General features: G+C 39.1%; 1 protein-coding gene across 6 annotated transcripts in view; it reads left to right on the top strand.

Annotated features, from left to right (window-relative positions):
* The window catches only part of pald1a (phosphatase domain containing paladin 1a), a 56,657-nt gene extending 35,343 nt beyond the window's left edge, over positions 1-21,314 (top strand). For 5 of the 6 annotated variants that reach the window (XM_034119158.1, XM_034119156.1, XM_034119155.1 and 2 more), the window contains 2 exons: positions 9,678-9,833; positions 19,629-19,778. In XM_034119158.1, coding sequence (XP_033975049.1) covers positions 9,678-9,833; positions 19,629-19,778 — 306 coding nt within the window. Of the gene's footprint in view, positions 1-9,677; positions 9,834-19,628 lie in introns of all 6 variants that reach the window. The other variant, XM_034119153.1, reaches the window with a different exon arrangement.

Below are 21,314 nucleotides of genomic sequence, written 5' to 3'. Positions count from 1 at the left end.
AAAACAATATGGCAATTCAGTCTGAATTTCAGACAAGTACTATAGGAGGTCAATTTGTTAGCTTAAGTGATTTTTTTTATAAACAACGGATCACATGACTATATGTGAGAGATGTCATTCATAGTGGTTAATTCAAAGAGAATCCAATGTTCAAATAGGGAAGGTTTAGCATGTTTGCCCAGGACTGTTAGCATGGTAACCCGTTTAGCATATTGGAAATGTATGTGTTAATGGGGATTTTGTCCTGTTTGTGATGATAAATAGAGCAAGTCATTAAATTCCGGAGGACATTTCCAGTGGGATCCATGAATGTCTAATTTCCCTCCAGAGGCAAAGTGTTGGACCACACTGTTGTGTGGCAACAAAACAGCATGGTTGCCCCGGCAGCTTTGTGACTCCCTCACCAGGAAAAAATGTCCACCATCAATACATTTGTTTTCCATTAACCCCCTGCATCAATACAAAAGGACATTTGTGGCCAAGAGTACACATTTGATTTGAAGAACTCCGGGGGGTTTTGATTTATTTGATGAGTTGTAGCTCGCAGTCATACCATTGTAATGTCCCAGTGTTGGGTTTGCATGCACACGATATTTTGATAGCTCAGTAACTGATTGATTCACTGAGTCTCCATGTGCTCTGTTGCCAGGCATGTGCACGTACAGAATGTACCATAATGTATGTGGTTAATGTGGGCAGATATTCCAGTCAGTGTGTAGGCTAAGTTGATGAGCCCTTTCTCGTCCTGTGGCTTTTGTAATCTCTGCTCACCAGACACGTGATGCTTTTCTAGTCAATAGCCTATTGACTGTTGATTATACAGTGCAAGTTCCCCATGTTTTAGGGTTAATATAAATTAGATGAACCTTAGATGTAGGGTTACTCATTATTCTGATAGAGGTCACACCCTAGAGACTTGTTTTGAGAAAGTATCTGAACTCTGAGTCCAAACCAAGTTACATTTTCACATTATTTTCAAGCCCTTGGCTAGATGGATAGATCACGATATACAGTATGCAGATTGCCGCAGCTTGCCCCTTAAATCCACCTCAACCTCGGCTTCTTGATTTAATCAGCGTAGTGTGGCTGAGCGACTGGAAAAAGACAGACAGAGGATTGGAATCTGTAGAAACCATTAACATAAAGGCATCTCCGTCCCCTCTTCTCACTGGCTGCTACATGGCTTCTCTGCTCCCTTTTTTAAAAGAATGAGTTTTGGGCACCATCTTGATCCATAAAGATCAGTTCTGCAGCTTGAAGCCAGATGATATATAACTAAGATTGCTTTGTTACTGGCCAACCTGGCAGACTGGGTGAGTGGATGGTTCTCAAAATAATGGCAGTGCATATAAAAAAAATCATACACACAGTATGTTGGTTCATTCAACCCAGAAGAATATGTAAGAAATATGTTCATAAACTTCTATCACATATTCAAGCATCTTGCAGATGAACACACTTGATAATATATATCACCTTTCTAATGGAAGCAACATTGATATAGGAAATTCAGTTTTATAGAAGAGTACGCAATTAAAGACTAATGATAAAAGCTTTCACCTGCAAAGGTGGATAGAGAGATTCAACAATACCAGGGCTAAAAATAAGCTTTTAAAAATGTTTTGAATTACCAGCTGTGAAAAATGCTGAAAATGAGCCAATTTGAAGTTGCATGGAAAATGAGAGCATTTTGGCTTAATCTGGTGTCCCCTTTAGCATCCGTGTGAAGGCAGTACAGTTCTTTTGATGTGTTTGGAGACTGGATGTTAAAAAGGCTGTTAAAAGCGGTCGGTGTTAATTAATGTTATTACCCAGATGTAAGTCCCGTATGTTGATATTATTATGTGGCAGGCGGCTAGCAAGACGCGTGGAAGAATGAATTACTCTTTTCATGTTTAGAGTAGGACTGTAAAATAATTGTGTTCATTTTGAGGGGGAAAAATAAAGTAGTTTCATGTTTTTGCCAAATGTTTGTAGTGTTCTTTGGCGCTGTTGACCTCTAGAAGCGCTATGGAGCCGTACTCATTGAGCGGCTTCCTGTTAAGCTTGTGCAAGAACATCAGAACGCACAAGCCACGAAAATGTGGGCGACACAATATAAAGTCTAGACAATGGTTTTTCAATTATTCCACCGATCTACAGGAGGCTGGAATATGCCAATAAAAAAGCAATGCACCATCAAAGACGAGGAAGAAGACTGCTAGCAAGTAAAGATTGTTTACTAATAAAACAACAGGGTGCCTTAAGGATTCAATCACTTTTAAACATGCAACATAAAATGCTAATTCTAGCCTTCTTGGCAACATACCATAACATGCATGTTACTATTTGTGAGTGGAGCCGAATGTTCAAAAGTTGCAGTTTAGCTTAAGTGAACTGAGTATAAGTGAGGTTTAAAGGTTTCTTTCTCATGTCTTTTATACATAAACATGTGTCCCCTCTGTGTAAAGAGATCTGAAAGTTTCAGGAAAAAAGATTCTCTCTCTTTTTGTCCTGATCCATTTATATAAAATCCTGTCTGAAAATGAGCTGATCAGATTTTGGCCACTTTATGATGTCATAATGTTTTTTTGGCTTGTGTAACCATTAGCCAATCACCAACCAAGGTAACACCCCTCACCTTATCACCTGAATCTCCTCCTAGAGCACCATTGTGTTCTTTTTAACCAAATATCTCTCAGAGGGGCGTGGGGAGTGGTTCCTTATTTTCATCTAAAGTAACAGACAGAGAATCAGCACTTTTGAAACAGGGCTGAAACAGAGGGGATTATGGGATGCATGATCTGTTTGGTATTTTGAGCCAAACACTTCAGAGACATGTTTTGTATATATCTGAGACCTATAATATATTGATGAAATACAGTATAATAGGGGACCTTTTAAACTAATGAGAGTTTAGCCAAGTTTGACAGTAAAGAGCTGAGCCTGAGCAGGGACTGTGATGCCCCAAATTGGGAGTTGTACGGTTCAATAACCTTTTTTGATGCCACCCCCGACATGAGCCAGAGTAATAGGTCTGAGTGAAGTTTGTCGCTTGTGAAATCCATTTTAAGTGTTTGTGAGCCTTTTATGTGCAATTTAGACAAAGATCTGCAGAAAGAAACAAATGGTGAAGGAAGAATTTGAATTGATATGATTTTACTTATTAATTTATTAAAAATATCTTGTATATAACATCTCTTTAATATGTTAGCTTTGGCATGAAAAGTAATCCTGGACGGAAAGTATTTTCGGTAATCCCAGCTGGGCCCTGGTTTGTAATGAACTTAACCTGAAAATGTATACTTGACTTTGAATTCTCTGTACATTGAGTGGAGGAGCCATGTGTAGGCTGCCTGTCCCTCTAGACAGGTCGGGGTTTGGTTTAGGATTTGGGTGGGAGGTGTTCTCGCAGGATCTGATGAATGGCTGCTTGTGCAAACCTGGGTGGGAAGGGCCAATATGGATTGGCCTTTTTACCTCAGCAACCCCATCAGATGGTAATTGGCACCATATGTCAAGCAGACGGTCCTCTCTATAATGTGCACTTCTCAGTTCAGTCCTCACCCAAATGAGCCCACAGAAAGGCCGACCCTCAACACTTGTCTGCTACCATTCAGGGAATAAACTTTGGTGCCCCCTCCAAAAGCCATGCATGACTTTTCTTTACAGATGAACCATTATTTTATAAAACACATCAGTAGAGTACATTTAAACACCTAGAACAAAATCATACAAGTGTGTGCTGATGTTAAGTTGGTGCAAAATATGTAAGGTCCAACATTTTCTCTTATACTGATGAAAAATACCCAAATTATTGTCATTGCATTTTATGTTGACCCAACGGTGACCTGCTACAAATAAACCCTGAATATAAATTAGCAATTTATATGTGGATGTCCTCCGTTATCTGTATTTTAATACAATAAACGATATCCCAGATCTGAGGAAAGACACATTTGCCTTTTTTTAACACCAGTTGGCTTTTTAATTTATTTCATTTATCAGTTGATTTATGAACAACTGCCTCCCATTCTAATTCAACATGTTCAGTCAGCTAAATGGCTTTAAGTAAGAGTGTGTTAATGCAAACAGTGCCCGACACACAGCAATGCCGTCCCAACAACTATACTGATGATGTTTTTCTCGCTTTTTATGTAAGAGGCAAAATGATTTCTCAATAGGATACTGATGCTGTCAATGTTTGTCGCACAAATGGAAAACGGTTTCTGAGAATTTCACTGCAGGACATAAATCTTTGTTGCCCACACACACCCTGGTGAGCATAATGTCAGGAATGTCAGTCAATCGCCCAATAGCTGTGATCAAATCACTGTCAGTCAGCGTGTGTGTGTGTGTTCAGATTTCAAATGAGACTGTTTGTATGAATGCCTGTTCTTCGAGTGTGTGCTGTTATGACATCAGATTGAACTGTTAACCCTTTTACATCAAGGACTTGTGATTTCTCAACACGTGGAACCCTTTTAAACCAAACCTTATGACACTCAGGATCCCTGTTTACACAAGATGTGGGCACGGGTCAGGCAGTCTCATAAGTGTCTGGTGTTGATCTTTAATACACCTCCACCTGCAGGCTGCAGGCTATGACGCTTATCCTGGGATTATTGGGAATATTTGTCTGAACGTGGGCTGACGTGTTTCGATTAAATGGCTGGGATTGAAACAGTTGCCTGTGGTACTTTTTGCATAACTGACAAACAGATATCGAGTGAATTTAGGGTCTTTTGCAAAATACTATTGATTTTTCTATTCAAAAAACTATTTTGTTTTATGGAAAGAGATGTTAGATAGAACTGAAGTTTTGATTTTGAAGTTTTGACCTCAGACCTTTTTCTCACTTACTTACCAAAAAGAAAAGTTTTGCTCTATAAGACAAAGTCAGTAACACCTTAAATACATCATTAGGTATATTTTAAGTATAGGGATATAACTATAAATATTTAAATGAATAGGTTGACATCTTAGTCAAAACACACATATGTGCGCTCCATATAAAGCCACAGGGCGATTAGCTTAGCTTAGCACAATGTCAGGCAGCAGGGGTAAAACAACTCTGACTGTTTTGTGACAAAATGTGCCTATTAGTAATTTTTAGGATTTTTAGTTAAAGGTGGGGTATGTAATTTATTTCAGAAACACTTTTTGTTATATTCCATGGAATGCTCTTAACATCCCGATAGCAATGAATATAGTAAATACTTTGACAATAAATACATTAAAAAACGTAATCTGTGGAAGCCGTAGCGCTGTAAAAAGCACGACCAATCATTTTAGCCGGCCCAATCATTTTAGCCGGCCCGGCTAAAATAACTGGATGGCCTACCTGCCTGTGAGCCTTCCATCTCGTGCCCTCATTGGTCATGTGCGCGTTCGTGTGTGTTGGAGGGGCTCTGTAAGGAAGTGGCAGATTTGTTGCGGTTGTGTATTTTCAAATTCTAGCGCACTCGAGCTGGTTTCTCCAAAATTACATACCCCATCTTTAAATATTTTTGTCAAATCTTTTTGTCAACTCTTGGTCACTGCTGTCCAAGAAATAGTCCAGCATATATCCACCCGTTGAATTGAAACTTGTTGATTTAATAGTGTGTTTTTTGTGCCCATCATCAAATTAGATGTAACATGTTAATTATTTAACTTTATAGATGCTACTATGTATTTAGATTTGAACCCTTAAACCGATCAGTTAGCGGTTTCCCCTTGCTTTCAGTCTGATGGCTAAGCTAATCATTTCCAGCTTTGATCCAGTTTAACATTAAAAGGGTAGATATGAAATATTGCATTTTTACTTTTAACAGAAAGCTGTCTGACTGTCCACTTCTCTCACTTTCACATTGTCCTTGCTCTGAGCTCTGCTCAGACACCCAGCATTCCTGGACTCTCAGCAGCGGTATGTGGTTTGTGTTTGGCCAGACTCTCATCTCACTCGGAGCCGAGGGGCGTTAATCATCACACCTTAGCGGTCGGCTGAATAATGCCTTTCACCTTTAAAAGCACACAAGGAATGACCACTCACCTCTTTACGAAAGGCCAGACAAGGATGCTGTAGTTCCCACTTTTATTTTCTCTTTACAGATTACAAAATGTTTATGCCTATAAAATCAGATGGTATGTTGATTCAAAAATGTAATCCAAGCAAATCCAAAGCTTTCAAGGCAAGTCTTTTAACATGGAATCAAAGTAATATTCCCAGTTTCTTCACCACGTCTTTTCTTTTTGAAGGAATTTCTGAGAGTACAACGAGAGGCTGCTCTACCACACATATGGCGCAGTCACTTGATACAGACAGATGGCAGCCACAGAATTATGGTTCTGCAGATTGTAGAGGTGTGAATTATGTAATCGTTTCAAAGTGATCTGAACTGTGTGTTATGCGCTCAGTATGTGCGCTGACAGCTGCCAGGCTATGGCACTGTGTATTTCCAGGCTGGGGGATGAAATGCTGAAAGCCCCCTGGGGTAGCAGGGCGCACAGGGTAACCGGGTTAACCAGTGTTCACCTGCTCTGCCACTATAGTCAATATAAACTGAGAAAGATTAGAGAAAGTATAAGCTTTTTTCTTCTTCTTCTCCTTCCTGTGAGGGTTGATAGACAACAGACAGCACATCCTTTGTTTGCATAGGTGTATTTTCTCCTCCGCTCTGCTGCAGATGCTTGGAAAACTGGGCTCCAACCACGTCTGTTTGGGAATGAACAGGAAACCCCACTCATTCCCCCTCTCTCTCTGTTGCGTCATTCCGCTCAGGAATGATCGTATTATGGAGCACTGTGCACATTTCAAATTACCCTGAGTGCTAGCCCACCTACTTTGTAAACTCTCATTATTCTCTGTGCAGCCCCCACAGTGTCCTTAATATACTTCCCTGATATGTGAACAGATATTCTGTTTAATCCATCAAAAACAAGGCCATTCATCAGGATGCAGACAACACACTGCTGGGGAGAAAGTGTCTGAATAAATGCTGACAGTTTTTTGAGCTACACTACACCTCAGCCCCGCTTGTTACTTTCCCTTAACCCCGATTGACATGTTATTGAGTCCTGCACAAACCCCACACTCGGCCACACAGCTGGATGGCAGGCCTTTTCACTTAATTTCTGGAGTTGCTCAAGGCTCTAAAGCAATCGGAACAAAAAGGAGGAAAAATAAAAAAGGGAAAACATCTTGACAAGACTCGCCACATTGATGAAAGCCTGTCTGAGTTTTCATCGGTGCTGCTCACAGTGGGTAATTGAAGAGCAACCCCAATTACCAGCCATACTCCTAGAGAAGTGGCACGGTATAGTGCCGTGGCAGAGCTGCTTCACCACGACTTTCCATGAGCTACATTTTAGTTTGCAGAACACATTTTTTGTTGACTAGCATTTCATAATACTTTTTAATGACTTTGTTCACAAGTTTGACAAGCACAGGAGCTTTCCCTTCCCTCCTGTTCTGTATACAGTGAATTAGTCCTGTGAGTGTGCTATTATCCTGTCTTGAATAATAATCAACGGGATTATAAACTCAACGGATAATTACACTCTTCTAGTGTTTCTGACTATAGGGTGCTACCATGAATTCCAATTATTTTGTGATTATCATAAGAATAGCTGTGTAACTATAGTGTTTAGGGATTACAAATAGTTAAAGGGTTTTGGGAGACAGAGGGAGTAAACAACTGATATATGTAATGATGTAATGTGTATGGCTTTCCGACTCAGCTGATAATAGAGAAGAGATGAATGAATATGATAAGAGACCGTGTTCAAGACAAGAACAGGAATGAATGAGCAGGATGGATGTAATTCATCTCAAAAGGTGATTTCAACAAATGTCGCTGTTGGAAGGTAGTAATCACTTTAAGTTAATTCATGGTTTATTACCAAACAAGTTCTCTGATGGATGGAGCAGAGGAAAAGAGAGAGAATAGTTTTTTATGACATGTTTGGAGTCCACAAGGGACACAATTATGTTGAAAATCCAGGATAAAGTGAATTTTGCATTAAACCTCCCCTTTTTAGGATATATCTTTTCTCAAAATACAGATTTTACTACTAGTCTAAATCCTCTTTATGCATGGTTCCTCTATACAATAGAAAAACTAGACATTAATTAAGATGCATATTGACATCAAGTAGCCTGAGAAAACTAACCAATATAATTACATGTTCAAAAGTTTGGAGTTCTTTGTTGTGATTTTCAAATTAACATTCTTTTTACAGATCCATTTTTGCTAACTCATTTGACCAAAAAAATCCATCGGAGTGGATGTTTGGAACGACAAAACTCCGCTTTTATCCTCACGATCAAATGCAAGCTTTGAATCCATTTGTTAAATAAATGAAGCATGCTGAGCAATGAGCTATGACAGCTTGTCACTCCTTTGAAGAAATGATGTAACACTTGCAAAGAGGATGAAATGATGTTTGGCCTCGGGCGACTTTGAAAGCTTTTCAGAAGTGTTAGCAAGGCTGTCCCACGTCTACATATTCAGGCATGATTGACATTTAATTACAAACTCATAACCCCTGAGCTTTGTTTTTAAAATGACTGTTGCTTTTATAATTATGCTTTTCAACATGGTTGGAGAGTGGCAATGTGAATTGGTATTGATTTTTTTGTTTGCTACTGGGCCTTTAATTTAGAGGACACAGACCCTCTGTTGGTGGAGCTGACGGCCACAGCCAGACCAAGATAAACAATGTTATGTTGGAGCCAAGCGGAAATAATGTCCATGCAGGCGGGGAGGGGGTGTGGGCATTGAGGGATATAGGAGAAACACAGGGCAGGAATGAGGATGTTATATAAGATGAAAACACATCTGATTGGCCATGTAGTTCAGCACGTATGTCCTCCTCTCACAGTATGATTCACCTAGGAATAATACACAAAATATATTGATTATTGTCCATAATATAAAGGTAAATGTTGCATTTTATTTAATTCTTACTTAATTTGCTCCATACTGCTTTAAATGTATCATTACCTTCTGTTATATTGTTGAACGGATGTTTGTTTATCCATAAAGGGGTGACATGGGAATGTGTACTATTTCGTTTCCCCTGTGAATTAACGCACTTAAATTGAATGCAACACATCTCGCCCTTCATCACCTTCTTTAAATGGTGACAAGATGTTTTCTGTTATTTCACTTAACACTGAACACAAACACATGTAATAGACATTAAGTAAAGCCAAAGTCAACTTTAATGTCAATCTTACTCAGTTTGTGTTTACAGACAGAGAGATCGAAATGACGTTTCCAACAATCCCGAATATAAAATTATACAATATACAGATATGTATACAAATATGTATAAAATATGTATATCCTATATACACAATCAACAGACACATTTACACATTAAGATAAAAAACACAACAATCAATATATACTAAATAATATATACAAAATAACAGTCACATCAATATCTTTAGTGCAAGATTGTCCATAAAATGTGCATTTATTGCAGATTGTCCATAGCAGCGAGAAAGCCTAGCTTTTAATGCTTCACACATTACAAATGTAGAACACAGAAGCTTATTCTTATTCTTTATTATGATCCCCATTAGAACTAGCACTAGCATGAGCATTGGCTATTCTTCCTAAGGACTTTTGTTTCCATATGGGGGAAGGAAAGTGTTGTCTTGTGTCAAATTGATGTACTTTAAGAACTTTCTTTACCTCTTTTCTCAGATCAAAAGTGGTAAGACGGAGAAGGAGTGTCAGCAGCTGGTGCTGAGGAGCCTGCAGTACCTGGAGCGCTACATTTACCTCATCCTCTTCAACACGTACCTGCATCTAGAGAAAAAAGACTCCTGGCAGCGCTCATTCACTCTCTGGATGGAACAGGTACATGATCTCTGCCCTAACTCTCTATTATACTCCATCCCACATTGATTTTTATAAACATAAGCCTTTTTTTATGTGAAACACGTTCATATATGTCGATATAATACAGACAAAATAACTGGGAATATTATTGACAACTAAGCAGGAGATAAAATGAATAATGTGTCTTCTATTAAACCACAAATTGAATTAGCGTGTGCCGCAATTACAATTCAATCAGATAGAAGTGTCACATTGCTGCTGCTGGAGTGTCTGTAATTGCCCTTGAAAGAAAAAAGAGCTGTGCACGTTGGATCTTTCTGTATTAAATAAATCAGGAGTTTCATTGAGGTGCAAAAATATCTCCTCAGGGGTAGACATTAAGGGTAAAATTCCACTGGCCCCACCATTGTAACCACTGGCCCAAGAGCATTCGTCCAAAGAAATCGACTAATAATGAAGAACATTAACACATTTGTTGCAATAGTAATGTGTGCACAAACTACATTACTACTTGTACTACGACATTTGAATCATCAGTTCTTCCTCATTTTTGCTCAATTGTTCATATTTGGTTTATTAACATAATTATATTGTGGTCATTGTTAAAAAATTCTGCTATTATCATTATTATGAGTATATTATTATTTGTATAATGCGCTTTCTGCCTTCCTGTCATTAGGAGTTAGAAATGTAATGGCTATGTAATAGCCTAGATTAAAAACGTCATTCTCCTAAACTTCTGGGACATTTCCCTATAGCCAATATACCTTTATATTTGTTCTACTCTTCACTTAATTGTCAGCATAGGTCGGCATTGATGTACAGAGCCGACAAAAGACCTTGTTTATATTGGCATCATATCGATCAACCCAGTGTGGCTGAAACTTTCTCTCCCTCTTCTTCTCATACTCCCTGTCGCTCTCCTTTAACTCCTCCGGTGACATTCTTTTATTTGAATATTGTTTTTTGCCCGACGCTTGGCCAGTTACCGCTGGTATTAAAAACATTTTGGCGAATGGTAAGGTGGCGAGAAAGTCTGTAGTGAACGAGCGCGCTCCCGCTCACCGGAGCCTGCTCGCGCTGCGCTCCGCAGCAAACAGCTGTTTGCTTTTCACCCAACAACGACAACCGCCTCACGAAACGCTATGTTGTAGCATTAATGAACAAAACAACTAAATTGCTAGTCAAAATACCAATACTACAGGACCATTTTTTTTTTTTAAAGCAATATCTTTAGTGGCCCGAGTGGGCAAGAGGAAAGTACATTATGCTGGCCCGGGGTGTCTAAATAGTGCTTCCGGGCCAGCGGGCCATTTATAATGTGGAGCCCTGCTCCTGGTGCCCTCCAGGACTAATTTGACACCTTGTCCTTTGCTGCTGAACACGTTGAAGACTTAATGATAATTCACCGCTTCATTAAAATAGTCACAGGAACAAACCGTTAATTCCCAAAAGCTCTAAGTGTTAATAACCTATTGGAAGACAAACACGTTTTTCTTTATTATTATTTTGTACCAGTACGAACCAGTTTACCAGAGTTTCATATGGATCTCCCAGCAAGAATTTACAAGCTGGTTCTGGTTCTATTGTGGCCTGGTTCTTCACACACTGAACTTCACAATGTCTAGGCTCTATGTTTTTTTTACATGAATCGCTTGGCCAGCTGTAACCCTACAGTAAAGTGGAGAATTGATGTGCATTCCAAACAAATGAGTAGTCAGTAAGTGGTACCCAAAGCACACACAAACACTCACGCACGCACGCACGCACAAACACACACTGCAATTAAATTGTTGGTTGCAATATTTAAAACTCACATGGTGGTAGAAGTTTGGCAGGTTGACAGAATACATTGAGTTTGATAACATAAAACTGCAGCTCAACAGATTTACTTTAAATGTCATTGAATAATATCCATTATCTGGTTTTGTTTAATATTTGTGTGCATTTGGTTTTAATTAAAAGTTTTTTTCTGTCCCTTTGTTATGCAAGCCTTAGCCCTGAGGCTAAGCAACATTTCTTTAACATGTGTTTTCTTTTATTCATATCTTTATCATAGCAGCATCTTTGCAATGTGTTTTTTCTATAGGCTGAATGATGACATTTGGATGTTTGACGTCTCAAAATGACAAACTGGAGTCGGTAAAACTTTTGCTAAAAGCAGTTCTAGTTCACAAATGTTCTCGTGTTATGTGCGAGGAGCCGGCAGCCTGGAGATATGGTGCCAAATGCCTCAAATATTTGAAAATCATTGATTGGAAATCTCTTCCTTCTTTGTCCTTATTGAGGTGGAATAAACTCTCTAAAGAAAAATGGGAATTCCAAAATAGACTGGAACAATAGCTGTGAAAACAATTGTCACAGAAGTATGCACGGTCAATCAGGGCATATTCTTCCTGTTATGAATAGCAAATATATGCGGTGCACCAGAGTGACTCTTAATGGACCAGTTATGCAGTGAGAAAATACAAGCGTGCACACAGGGTGCTCTACTGTAGGGCAGGCAACAGAAAACACTGTCATTACAAGATAGTATTTAAATGTCACTCTCATAATAAAAAATAAGCCAATAAAAGCAGTGCATACTGCACAACGCCATGAAGGAAGGGGAAAGGTTCAGGCCATTAGCAGCCAGCGCTCCATTAGCCCTGAAGGGCCATTTACTAGCCATTATAGTTGAGATGTGCTCGGAGTATTTCAGGGCTAAATTGTTCTTGTTCTGTCCATGAAATTATGAGACAGCCACTTCCAGTCAGCACTTCCGGCTCTTTAGTTGTTAAGAGGATATTATTGAGACAGGAAGAAAAAACTCCCTGCGTTTGGAGATGATGCTAAGCTGCATATAGCTATCTGTACGTTTGTGGGTTGTGTTGATCCGATTTACTTCACATGTTGTCACTTTGTATGGACACAAGAAAACACAGTGTCGATTGTCAAGCAATTTCACTATAATTGCGTTCTAACATCAAACTTTACATTATGTTAATTTGGAATTATAAATATTATGTTTGTGCAGATGAATCTTAGCTTACACATCCATTTGTATCTAAATAGATATCACAGCATTTTGAATTTTGTCCATATTTCAGTTTTCATTACTCCTCCCGACACATTTTGAGAAATAGTCTCCGAATTTGGTACAAAACATCCGTAGAACAAGCTGAAAAAATGTGTGTATGCTGTTGGTGTGTGAGAGAGAAACTCCCTCACTAGGGAACCTTTTGGAATTTAGCCTTTGCAGACCATTTACATGCTCAAAAACCTTTATAACACACGACAGGAAAACGGAAGACTTCAAAATGCATAATGCATAATAGTGCTGCTTTTAAATTATGGTTTTCTTTAGTTTTGAGAATAGTGTGGGAGTTATGTTTGATTCTGTATGTAAAGGGAAGGGGAACTAACATGTGCATTAAATACACAATTCAAACCAATAGATTTTGAAATGTCTATGTTCTGTTTCAGATACATCTTTGTTGTGGAAGAGTCTCTCATGGGAACAGAAACCAATCAGAAATAATAGCTCTTTAAAATGACACCTATTCTGACTCTAAGCCAATGACGGTGGTTGCCACAGCGACTGTCTCCCCTCTCAGAAACTGACCAGTTCAAGTCCATTTCTACATCTCCTGTCAATCAAACAAGCTCTGTGACAGGTTGACATGGTTTGTTTCCTTTCACTGCAGACAAACCACCGCCTCTGCCCAAAATTATATAAATCTGTATGTAATTATAGTAGTAGACTTTTTATCAGTGTGGACTTCAGCTGTATTGATTTGGTGAAATATTGTGAAAGTCATCTACAGGCATGTATATTATATATTCTTAATATTCATTTTCAGCAGCAGCAGTGGTTTTCACTGAATGGAAAGAAACATTCTGTACAGTGAAACCTGTCACTGCAGAGACACTTGTTTGATTGACAGCACATCTCCGGGAACACAGCGAAGTGTTGAGCACAAAAGATCTCCCCAAACATACCATTCAAATAAATTGAATTTCTTCCTACAGGCAAAATGTCCTACAGTTAACCCAACATGTTTTTTCAATTAACTTGAACCTGTCAGATTCTGTGAGGGGGGGGGGGGGACAGTTGCTGTGGCAACTACCGTCTTTGGCTTAGGGTCATCATTAGGTGTCATTTTAATGTACTCTGTATTCTGATTGATTTCTGTGCCCATGAGAGATGGAACACATTTAGACATTACATTACATTTAGCTGAAGCTATTATCCAAAACGACAGAAAATGCACTAAACCAAAAGGATAAAAACAGAACGGCAAGAAACCTGCTGGTACATTAGTTTCAAATAAGCCTTTTTCTTCACTGCATAATGTTGAAGTGAATATCACAAATAATTCCCTCTATGTTTTCAAAATGAAAACTAAAGTAGGGCTACAGCATCATTTGAATAAGATTTAAAAATGTAATAATGTAAAGAACATGCCCTTCCAAACACTAACATCTTTAAGAAATAGCCACACATAAATATGGTGCCAGAAAGTGTGACCCACATGCTACAGTCAGTGATGTGTTCAGTGGCCCGGTTTCAGCTGAATCTGGCAGCGACTCAACCAATCTGACCCTAGCAACCCGAAGGCACAATCATTAGCCTATCACCATTGACCGCGGCAGGATCATTAATGACCCACTGCGACGCCAGGGGCGGCAGTTGGGGGGTCATCGCCAGCACTGGTGATGCATTTGAAGCCATGATTACACAACCTGCCAGATCTGAGCGGTACAGTCTGTCCTGCATCCTGTCCTGTGTGCATGTGTGTGTGCATGGACTCATTTGATCTCTGCAGCGACTAAAAGCAGGAGCACAGTGTTCCCAGTCATGCGGGGCAGCAGCCTGTGCCAGCTGATACAGAGCCTCTGACCTGTTTGGTCTGTTCAGTCTGATTGTTTGACCACAGTGGCTGTTGTGTTGTTTTACTGCAGGATCAAAACCATGCAGCAATACGTCTTTGAATTAAATGCTTAAAGCCACATGTGTGCACATTAAGTAAATATTGTCCCTAGCGTCATTAGCCCACGTTGCCTCGTGGCCATGTAGTGAGATCAGAGAAGAAACATCAGAGGAGCTATTGGAATTGAAATCCATGTTTGCTAATCCAAAACGTGGCCCTTTTTACACAATGGCCAGACTTGTGTACAGTGCATACCAGGGATGCCTGCAGGAGAGGTACCCTATCAGTCACTCCAGCTGTTTTGATGTGTGGCACAGAGGCCTCCCTGTCCCCCTGCACAGGCCCGGTATGTGCTGCCTTTGAGATAGCCGACTGTGGGAAAGACCAGCGCCCCCTCGTTACGCTGCGCCTCCCCAGCCGCTGCAGCAGCTAATGAGTATTGGCGTTTGTGATCTCTTCAATTCAGCATGAAAGGCATCTCTCCAACTAGAAATGTTGTCACCGCACACAAATAACTTCAAGGCCTCCTGCGATTTACTATCAAAGATCTGATCTGTTCTAATTTGTGTACAGATATATCAATTTGCTGGCTTTACCATATATTGTCACCGCAGCAGCACCCTGGGTAAGAACAAGCCCCCGGCAGTGATGTTATTCATTTTATTTAAGCAAGTCTAAAGTGAAGACGAATTAAGGTTAACACATTTTAAACAGGTAAACGTAAAGAATTAAGTAATAAACATTCAAATAATTCCTGTTACAATGTACAGGTGAGGGTTTCTGACATCATGCCAGTGGCGAACCGTGTCTATCACAACTGGACCTTCTGTAGACATTCACACACCCCCCCCCCCCACCGACCGTTATAATGTCTGTCTTTTCACTGAATTGTCTTGAAAAGGGTACTGACAACAATTCCGCAACAACATCATCTTCACCTGTTGCACTTGCCATTTCAACGTTAAAAACAATACCACGTAGCAAATGAATTGCTACGTGGCATTCATCTAGATCCTCTGTCTCGAGCCAGTGAACTAACGGGCCTTCTAGAGTACCCTGGAACCAAGGGAAATTCTGAAAGAATATGCCCATTGGCTACAAATCAATATATGATTGGTTGATCAAACTGTCAATCCAAACGTACGCTCTCATTCAATGTAAGGGCCAGGGCATTCTATCAAGGATATAGAATACCTTGGTTGAAGGATATTCTACCCAGAGACCCAGAACAAGATCTGATTGGTTGCATTTATTTTCTAACACAAAACCACTGAAATGCGTAGTGCATGGACCGAGAAAGACAAACAAATCAACGTAACACTGTAATATTACAGATCAACAACACAGATACGATTCTCATTTATTTATTTTATTTATATAATTAAATCTATTTTTTGTTTGTTTTATCTGAGTTATCCAGGGTATTCTCTGAATACCTTGAAGGCCCTGGCGGTTCGCCACTGCATCATACCGGTACTCTGTTTTTAGTGTTAATTTCTAAATGTTAGCATGCTAATGTGTTACACTTAAATAGTGAGAAAAGTTCATAATAATACCTGCTAAACATAAGTATGTTTGTATCACTGTTTGTATGTTAGCATGCTGACATTAGCGTTAGCTCAAAGCATTAAGTAAACAGTAAGTAAATAATAAATGGAATGCATTTTTATAGCGCTTTTCCAGTCATAGAGACCCCTCAAAGCGCTTTTACATCAACAAGTTTAAGTGTGTGTATTTAGCGGTTGTCACTTTGAGGTTTAAAGGATTAATTAGTTGTGTAATCATATAATGGTCCTCACTTTAGATCTTGATGATCAGTATATTGTAAAGAGTCATAGTTTTACAAGAAAACTATTTATTTTGGCGGAACTCCAAGGTTGCATTAGCATGTCATGGCATTGGTGTATTACCACTGTGATGGATAATCTATGTTTAAAATATACTGATCAAAAAGATGGATGGCATAGAAAAGCATGTCAGGGTCACTTTCTTTTCAGTATTTAATAAACAAAAGAAAGATTTATGCTGGAGTCTTCCTTTTTATATGTGAACGCCCTCTGCTCTGTTCCTGAGAGATTACATGTCATATCTTTCCCTCTCCATCTCGACCTCCCCAACATCCTGTTTTCACCATGTCACATTTGTCTCATGTCTTTTTGAGACCGCTGTGCTGTGGAGTAGATGAGTTAGGTTAAATATCCTGGTTAATAGCTCCAGCCCTAGTGGGAGTCCCATTCACTGACGAATGGTTCAGCTGATAGTTGTTCCCAGAGAGTGGTCGTACTGTACAGCAGTCATGCTGGCAGCCATCCAGGAAAACATCAAAAGCAAACATGTTGTGCTGAAAGGTACATCAGTGCATGTGTTTATGTGTTCATTAAGCTGAACTAAGACGCCAAATAAAAGCTGGATGATTATTTGATCTTAGACAGACCGCTGACAGGACTGAGGCCAGCTTTAAACTTGTTACGTGATATCTGTTGTACTTTTTGAATTTGCCTTGTCAGCAAGTAGCCAATCTGGAGCGCACTCTGCGGTGCCTTGTGTTTATTTCTGCACCAGGCTGGCCAGCTAAGCAATAATCATTGTCAGTGAAAGGGATATCTTGATACTATTATTCCTGTTCATTGTTCCATTATGTCCTTCTCAGCATTAAACATGACATGAAAGTGCATTTTAAAATGAACATAACCACGATCCTTTAGTGTAAAATTAAACATCCACCAATAATGCCCTTATTTAAACATCCCTTCCCTCGCTGAATTTTCTCACAACATGTTTCAGACTTCTTGTCAGCCTGAGACGAAGAGAGGGAGGGTAAATTGGCAATGTGTCTGAGGCCACGTTACGCTGAGTCATGCCCTGAATGTCTTCTGGGTTCTTACAAACCAGCCAACAGCTGCTGTTTCCTTTTTAAATGGGCTGTGATGAGAACGTCAATACACAGATCGATGGATTTGACCTTATAAGTGTTTCATATGCTCTTCTATCAAATGTATTGTCTGGAAACACCAGGCAAGCAGGATTTCTCGATGTCCTGTCCTCCAGAGTAAACTATGCAAGCTGTGGCACTTCTAATGGGGTATTCAATCTTTAAAGTTTTTGCTGGGAAGTCAGTGTTCCAGACTTTTCCCCTCTATTTGTTTGTATTGTTTGGCTTTATGGCCAGATGTTTCTGGTTGTCCGTGGTGCTTCCCATCAGTCCTATGGTGTTTGAAAACCTGAGCAGAGCATTAGTCAGTGTGACATGCTCCGTAACACAAACACTGAACTCTCTCTCTCTCTCTCTCTCTCTGGAGGGACATCTTGCCGTTTTCCACTCTCTCCTCATTCATTCAGCGATGACTGAAACAAAGACAAACAGAATAACATATACAGTTTCCATGGTGTTGTTCCCAAGTGGGCACACAAGTACAATATTCAGGTAGTGTGTTAAGTTTGTACACGTAGTTCCCTATATTTCAGTGGTAAACACTTAACTTCGTACATACTGTATGGATGTTCTCATGAATATTCTCATGAATATTCTTCAATTTTGTTTGTACATTCACTGCACCGCTGCTACCATAAAGAAAAATTGTTGATTCTTAAGGTCGCTATGACGCATGTACAAAACATGTGTACAGCTGCTCCTTAAATAACTCATAATGATGCAAATGTCCCTATTGTGGGACTACTAAACAAGTATCTTTTGTAATCATATTATTTTATTGTGCAAACAACATGCTATGACACACTCTTCGTGCTTGCATCTGCAATAAAACAATTAACATGAACTATGGAAGAATATTTCTGGTACCCTACTGCTGAGGGATAATGTTATCGCTCCTGCTTATTGCAGCACAGGGTAACCTATGTGCAAATACTAAATAGCAATTGTCCTTTTTTTCTTTTTATCCTACTTGTTTTTCTGAAAGTAAAATAAGATGCATTTCTTTAGATTTCTTATTGGAAAAGAGCTTTAGTTGGTCGACTTTTTGCCACTAAACTTAAATAGAGCTGTGATTCCACTGTTCAAGTGCTCTGTTGCAATTTCTAGATTAGCACCCCAACACCTTACGGGTGAAAGATCTTTGATCAAAAAAATGAATGATAAACCATAGAACCACCATAGAATTGTCAACACTGAGTCAGCGGTACCAGACAGTAAAAATGCATCATGTGACCTAAAAACCTGGCATGGTGGAGGGTGCTAATTTCATTCCCTGGGTGCTGCCAATACATGTATAGTATTTTAATAAAGGAAAACATTGGGGAATTGTGAGCAACTGATGTAATCAAATTGGAAGCATCAGAGCGCGATATTTCCTGATTTCTGATCAGTTATAAGTTTTTCCCCCAAAATGCTAGATCCTACATTTTCCCCGATGCAATTCAGTAGCATCTTTTGCTTAGTAAAAGTCTTTCTCCTCGGCATAACCAGTTTGTAATGCAAGTGTTCTGATTACTTGAACCTGAGCTGAGATAACCTTGATGAGATCTCCATGACCTTAGCATTTTTTTTGAGTCTTTAGAAAGCTTGCTCCGAACTCACAGAAGACAAAAATTCATTTGTAAAGAAGTAATTTTTGTTACCAGTAGCTCAAATTGATGTGTAAAATCAGAGGAGAGCTCCTGTACATAAAACTGGGTCACAATATCATTGTTTTTTCACATGGTGTTGATATTTTTACTAAATTGAAGGCTCTCAATACTTCTACCCCTTCTTGTTGTTTCCAAACCCCGCAGTAGCTTCCTTTTGTTCCACTGTAACAGCTGCACGTCTTGGAAACCATCAGATAACATGCTTTACCTCTGAAGAAGTGGTGGTCAGAGTGTTTGTGTGGTCATGACTAACACATAAAAAAGCCTGGCTGGCTGTGCTGCCCGTTCATTAACATTTTGTGTGTTTCTGTGGTAGGTGGCCGCCAGAGCCGGAGTTTATGACATCCTCAACCAGCTGGGCTTCTCAGAGTTTGAAAACCCGAGGGACACGCCGCTGGCCAGGCTGCGCTGCCGCTGGCAACAGCAGAACATTCAGTCACTTCCTTTCCGAGGGGAGTTCATCTGAGGGAGGATCACTGTGAACGCACCAAAACAGTACTGTGCTTTTCAGAATAAAAGACATTAACAATAGTATGCCTTTTATATTTACCCCTGTATCATGCATATCTTCACCTTATCTATTGTTTGTTTTATTGCTTTTTTTTTCTTTCAAACAAACCTGCAATGTTAAAAACATTTTAGCCATTTCAATTTTGAGTTTAGCAGAATGTTGCTCCTATATTAGAAGTTGATATTTGTGCCTTTGCCTTTTTTTAATAAATGGTAGACCATAGAGTTTCAATGTACTAATATTTGTTATCTTTTTTCAAATGAAAGTATTTTTTTTTTTAACATGTATTCACTTTTGAAGTTGAAACAGCCCTTAAAGACTCTTGTTGGAACAAGGAGAGTTAAATGCTGTTATGGAGGAGAGGAGCAAATTCCACTGTGTTGTCAGCCAACAATTTTGGTTGTAAGTCACTGTTTGCTGTCGTGTGACCTGATATCTTTCTTGAGCCCTGTCCTTTTTGTCGAAGCACAGCTGTCATCAGGGGCTGTGCAATTGTTCCACTTGAAGTTTTCCAATTTTGAGAGGGCTCCCTGTGTTCATATGAAAGCTGTTATTTAAAAGTGTCTTTGAGTTTTCCTTTCCTGCAAGTTTTTTTTAGCAAGAGCAAAACACCAGAAATGTGTCAATATCATTATTTTTACCTTTATATACTGTACACGTGTCATGATACAGGTACTAACAGTACATCATGTCAGGATTTTTATGTTAGTTTCATTTTACTTTACAGCTGTTAATGTGTCTATGTATTAACTTTTTTTATGACAAGAACCATGCAGTGATAACATCACTTCCTTAAGAACGTAAGAAGAGATATTGTCTTTTTATTCCACACATTCTTCTTCCCTGTTAAAATCTGGCGCCTACATTAGCCACAATGCTACCTGACCACTGACAGTTTTCCCAGAGATTCATGTGTGTTATGCTTGGTAAATATTCCCTTTAACAACTGTAGCTCATGTAAGTGGCATCAATGGAATGAGACAAATGCTGAATGATTCACTGAATTCACAGGACAATAAGGTATAATTGCATTGCAAGCCAATCAGGGTAGCATTAGACCATAGTTTTCTTCACGTTCCAATTTTTGTTTAAAAGTCCTAAAACCTTTTTGTATTATTGTTTTGATATTGTTTAATGTGCTAATGTGTGTTTGGTTGTAAAGTAGCTCACAGTGTGCTTTAAAAAAACATGAATCCGGCCTTAAAACCAGAAAGATAAGCCAGAAAAGAAATTAAAAAAAATCTTTCCTCCAGATGCCTCTTAATACTTTTCTTTTGTCAATGTATCAAACATTTGCACTGTATATAATTGATTTAGACTAATTGAGCAATTTGCTAATGAAATGGAAATTGTGCAGCTTTTCATACCTTAACGTAGTAGCTATGCTGTCAATTTAATGTTTTTTAAATAGAAGAAATGCATTTGCCATCTTTCACTGCATGTTCCGATTATTTTCTTTTTTGGGGGTTAAAATAAAAAAATTCAAATAGA

Source organism: Trematomus bernacchii, unplaced genomic scaffold (assembly GCF_902827165.1).
Source record: "Trematomus bernacchii unplaced genomic scaffold, fTreBer1.1, whole genome shotgun sequence".
Taxonomy (NCBI): domain Eukaryota; kingdom Metazoa; phylum Chordata; class Actinopteri; order Perciformes; family Nototheniidae; genus Trematomus; species Trematomus bernacchii.
Note: the sequence above shows the minus strand (reverse complement) of the source record. Positions and strands in the feature narration are given on the sequence as shown.